Source organism: Triticum aestivum, chromosome 6B, assembly GCF_018294505.1.
Source record: "Triticum aestivum cultivar Chinese Spring chromosome 6B, IWGSC CS RefSeq v2.1, whole genome shotgun sequence".
In the NCBI taxonomy this organism is placed as follows: domain Eukaryota; kingdom Viridiplantae; phylum Streptophyta; class Magnoliopsida; order Poales; family Poaceae; genus Triticum; species Triticum aestivum.
The window spans coordinates 30,333,505-30,338,613 of record NC_057810.1 but is presented as its reverse complement, the minus strand read 5'-3'; the positions used below and the strand labels follow the sequence as shown (position 1 = coordinate 30,338,613).

Genomic DNA, 5,109 nt, shown 5'->3' with positions numbered 1-5,109 from the left:
TTCTGAATTGGATGTGCTCCCTCATCAACATACAACAGTTACAGCTTGAAGTGCAGAGGTTCAATTTTGAAGACCTCTGCGTCTTTGGAAGCTTACCTGCTCACCACGTTCAGACACTAATAGGTGAAAGAAATGTCTGAAGGACAGCTCATTGTTAGCGGTGAAATGGGATTCCCATGCTCGAGTAATTTTGTTTACTTTACGTGTGAGGGGTACAAGATAGAGATTATGTAGAAGCATGGTCCATGTCCAAGCTAAAAAATGCACATGATTTGTTTCAGCCCCACAATGAATGGGTATCTCTTCAGTACTGGTGGTCTAAGTGGTATTGGTCCTTTCGATTTCGGAATCAAGAACCTGTCTACCAAAGGTCAGGTAAGCTTTAGAATCAAGTTATGCGGTGAACATGATCACCAGAAACCTATGAGAAATCTACGAGAAATTCATCCTCAACACCTACTTATTACAACCATGGTAAGAGCAACTAGCATGACTCCCAAGAAATCAAAGCTCCAATTTTCCACTGTCTTTTAGGAAACATATGTAGCCAACAAATATGCAATGACATGAAAAAACAAGGTGTGGAATAAGAAATTATGGTCAGAGTCTGATTGGGGAAGAAGAAAAACTTGTGTTCAGTAATAGTAGCAAGTAGCAACTACTCCCACCGTCCCATATTAACAAACGGATGTATCTAGCACTGAAGAATATGAGCCTAGTCTTTGTAGATGGAAGAGAATTTCAAGCAGGAGATGAAATTAATATTTCATCATAGCACTAAAACAAGATCCTATGCCAGACTCGGTATGTAGCAGGCTATGCATCTTTATGTAATTAATTCGCCCTTATGGCATTTGTTCCTGACCTACTTTAATTTAAATATGTCAGAGTAGGCCCTTGTTTTTCCTGTAAAAAGAAACAAGTATGGTATGCCACTTAATCAAATATATACACTGATTTGGACTACTACAAGCGTAGTGTAAACTCCATAATGCCTACATATCTTTGTTTACTTAATAAACAGTGGTCTACCATCCCTAACAAGTCAAATGACACCATAACCCCTTTCACGAAAAAACGATACCATAACACCCAATATTTCAAGCTTCATGCACGGAACATGGAGCAAACTTCTGCGGCAACAACCTTGGATTTTAGTACAGTACATGAAATTCTATATGCCCATCAGTACAGCAGAAAAGTAAGACAAAAGGCATCGATGAGAACATCCACAACATACAAAATTAATAAAAATTGCAGCTTAGTTGAGGCCAAATGTGCAACACCCATTAAAGAAAAATAAATACTAGTAGTCAGCCATATAAATGAAACACAGATAGTTGTTCATCTTCATGGTGTCAGTCAAACGTTTCTCCTAGTCAAAGTTTCGCCCAGAATTACTAGTAAGAGAAGTGACTTACATTCCAGAAGTACTAGACAAAGAAAGGCTGGGAGAGGTAACCTACAAAGAAAAGTTAAGCTCTCCATTAGCAGTCCAGATCAGTATCTAGGCAAATTCACTAGAAAAGGTTTCAGCCAGTGCCCTGTTCCAGAAAAGAGTGATATTTTTCAGGGAGTAACTCCTTATATTCCTGGCCTTTCCCCCCTGACACAAGTGCAGTCAACAAGCTAGCAGTGGAAGCTTCAGGGGTGAACCTCCTCTCATCAATTTTAGACAGATAAGTCCCAGCCCTCGGCACCTCCCCTTTCTGAAGTAAGCTTCTAACTATAGCATTTAGCATCCGGGAGTCGGCAGCACATCCATTCTTCTCCATAGAAAGGAATAGATCATCAGACTCTTGTAGAGAACCTTCTTCTATAAGTTTTTGTATCATTAAGCTATATGTAACAACATCGGGCACTAATCCTTTGGCCCAGATACCATCAAACAAATCTTTGGCTTCTTCCTTTCTGCCACCTTTAAGCAACGCACCAATCATAATATTAAAAGTGATAATAGAAGGCTTAACCTTCCCGTCCAACATTTCCTTGATAACAATCAATGCATCATCTATCCTTCCCTTCTTAGAGTAACCATCAATCAGTATGCTATAGGTGAAATCATCCGGTTTCGAGCCAATTGAGAACATATTGTCAAGTAACTTCCTCCCTTCATCCATCTTACCAACTAAACAGTATCCATGTATCAGTGTGTTGTAATCACGGACAAAAGGCTTCACACCCATGTGTACCATCAGGTCGAACACATCTTGGGCTTCCATAACCCTTCCATTTTTGCAAAGGTGATCCATAACAGTGTTGAAGAACACTGTGTCGGGACAGATGCCGCGATCAAACATCTCAGAAAATAGTTCATGAACCTTCTCCCATTTGCCACAAGAACAGAAACCACTAATAAGGGAGTTGAAAACTATGACATCAGGAGCTAACCCTTCAGTTATCATTTGACTGAATTGGGACATAGCATCATCCATTCGGCCAATACTAGAAAGCAAGTTTATTACCGCTCCATAGTTCACAACATTAGGGTTCAATCCTTGCTGCCGCATTTTTGTAAATATATGCAATACCTCACCAACCATTTCTTCTTTAGCATATGCAGATATGAGTATGTTGTAGACATGATGATCTGGTGAGATACCATTTCCCACCATCAAATCAATGAGACAATGCATCTCATGAAAAGATTTTTCCATGGCATACCCATGAAGCAGAACACTGTAGGTAGTAACATCTGGTTTTTGGCCCAAACCGATCATAAAATCAAATATTTTCCTAGCTTCTGCGCACCTTCCGCTCTTGCAAAGATAATCCATCTGTATATTGTAAGTTACAATATTTGGTTGAACACCATTTCTAGACATTTCCTTGAGAACCCGATCCACCTCTTCGCACTGTCCTAATGAATAATATCCATGTACCAGACTATTATATGTGGCAACATCTGGCAGAATTCTTCTATCAAGCATCTGTTGAAGAACCTCCTCAGCCTTGTCCATTGCATGAAGCTTGCACATGCCAGAGATAATCGAACTACAGGTCACAACATCCGGCGATACCCCCTGACGCAGCATTTCACAAAATAGGCTGTAAGCCTTGCCTACCTCACCCTCTTTCAACAAGCCATCAATTACAGTGCTATAGGTCACCACATCAGGTCGGCAGCAACCTCCATCCTCAACCATAATTTGAATCAGCTCAAGAGCCTCTTGGCTTCTCTTCTCGTTGCAGAGACCCTTGAAAAGAATGTTGTAGGAGAAAATGTTTGGCATGCAGTTAAACTCGGGCATTATCCGGAGTACGATGTCCATTGCGTAGCTGGTCTTGTTCTCCGCACAGATGGCCTTTAGCAGGTGGCTGAAAGTGATAATGGCATCTGCAAGAAACCCCATCTTGATGACGTGTCCCATGGCAGTGTGTCCAAGGTCCTGGCGGCCAGCGCGGCAGCAGCAGTCGACCAGAATGGCATAGGTGATACTGCTGGGCGCCACCTTGGACCTTGCGACGCGGTTGAAGAGGGAGACGCCGAGCGCAGGGCAATCACGGCCGACAACGGTGAGGAGGCAGTTGATGGCATGGATCGAGGAGCGCCCAGCATCCTGGAGCAATTCGTCAAACAGGTGGAGTGCGTCCTCGGTGCCAATGTCTCCGGCGTGGTACCGAGCCTTGATGTTCTGCTCCAAGATGCGTCTGCCGACGGGGACGACGCGGCGGCTCATAGCCGCACCTAGGATTTGGAAGAATCGGGCAATAGCAGAGGACGCCGCCGCCGCTCACCCCCTACCGCACCTGCGCAGCCTGGGCATGAATCTGGGATTAGGAAGAAGGAAAGCAGAGTGAGGAGGAGGAGCATGCTCTGTGGTCGACGGCGCAGCTCGCCGATGCTCACCGTCGATCTGCAGCTGCAATCTGCTGTGGATGTTGCTGCCGGACAGCGCTGAGGGGAGGGAGGACGAGATCTCCGCCGCTCGCTGGCGCTTGCCTCCGCCCAGGCGCTGCCACCCGGACGCCGGCGTGGATCCCTACTCCCGTATGCCCGCCGCCGCCGGCTCTCTTTTTCTTAAAAATTGTGAAGTGGTGCACGCATGTGTCGTGAAGAAAAATCCTCACATGCCAATCTCGTGTTGGTTTTTGTGTATTCCCTCTGTTTCTTTTTACTTCTCCTGTAAACTAATATGTTTAGATCACTATATTAGTGTGATCTAAACGCTCTTATAATTTTTTTCGTAAGAAATACTTTGCATACAAAATTTGGTCAAAGTCAAACTAACCAAAGTTTAACGAAATTTGTATTAAAAAAATATCAACATCTACAATACCAACATTATATGGTTTATGAAAATTAATTTTGTGATGCATCTAGTAGTATTGATTCATACTGTGAATATTGGTACTTTTTCCTATAAAGTTAGTCCAACACGATGGGCACCGGAGAGTAAATAGTATTGATTACACGATGGGCACCGGAGAGTAAAAAATACTAATTATCTTCATGTCAGTGACTAAAGATAGTCATCATACACACTATAAATGTTGGGTGCGCTTTGCTGCGCACCATTGGTGTTATTCGATTTTTAATAAAAGAAACTTATTCCCACTGTTTTAAAATATACAGTGTATTAGTTATTTGAAATGTCAAACCTCTGTAGTGACTAAATTTGTAGAAAAATATATCTACATCTGTAATACCAAATCGGTATCATTAGATTCATCATGGCACTAATTTCCATATTATATTTAATTAGTATTGTAGTTGTCGATATTTTTGCATCTAAACTTTATCAAAGTTGAATAAATTGGGATTTTTAAAAACCTAATACACCTTATATCAATGGAGACTGTTTTGCCTTGAATCCAGGTGAGTCACCAGAGCCGTCCTTCACTGTGTGCCTTGACGCAAACACATGTCTTAAGACGCTACAAATCAAGCGACCAATGAAGCACAGTCGCGTTATCAAGAAACACAAAACAACATGTGTTTTTCCTGTAGTGAAATTAATCAATTAGATACAAAATGCAAACAGACACAACAAAAGACGGCAAACTGGAAACAAACTGGCAGGAAGGAGCAAGGCACCATCACTGTAACTCCTAGCCGTGAAAGCCTGCTCATGTTGTGTTATGGTGACTCACCAACAGCTTCCTCGA

The 5,109-nt window shown here is 42.4% G+C and overlaps 1 protein-coding gene across 3 annotated transcripts; it reads right to left on the bottom strand.

Moving 5' to 3' along the window:
- Window positions 1-1,322: 1,322 nt before the first annotated feature.
- On the bottom strand, window positions 1,323-4,067 carry LOC123135544 (protein Rf1, mitochondrial). 3 transcript variants are annotated; one of them, XM_044554648.1, is made up of 2 exons: window positions 3,851-4,067; window positions 1,323-3,771 (listed from the first exon to the last, which is right to left on the bottom strand). In XM_044554648.1, the coding sequence occupies exon 2, from the start codon at window positions 3,678-3,680 to the stop codon at window positions 1,533-1,535; it is 2,148 nt and encodes a 715-aa protein (XP_044410583.1). In that variant the 5' UTR covers window positions 3,681-3,771; window positions 3,851-4,067; the 3' UTR covers window positions 1,323-1,532. The 3 variants fall into 3 exon arrangements, with proteins under 3 accessions (XP_044410583.1, XP_044410582.1, XP_044410584.1); XM_044554647.1 differs by having other exon boundaries at window positions 1,323-3,759; XM_044554649.1 differs by having other exon boundaries at window positions 1,323-3,750.
- Window positions 4,068-5,109: the final 1,042 nt, after the last annotated feature.

What these genes read in the sequence shown, in the direction of transcription:
- LOC123135544 (XM_044554648.1), bottom strand. Translation starts at nt 3,680, where the DNA reads ATGAGCCGCCGCGTCGTCCCCGTCGGCAGACGCATCTTGGAGCAGAAC.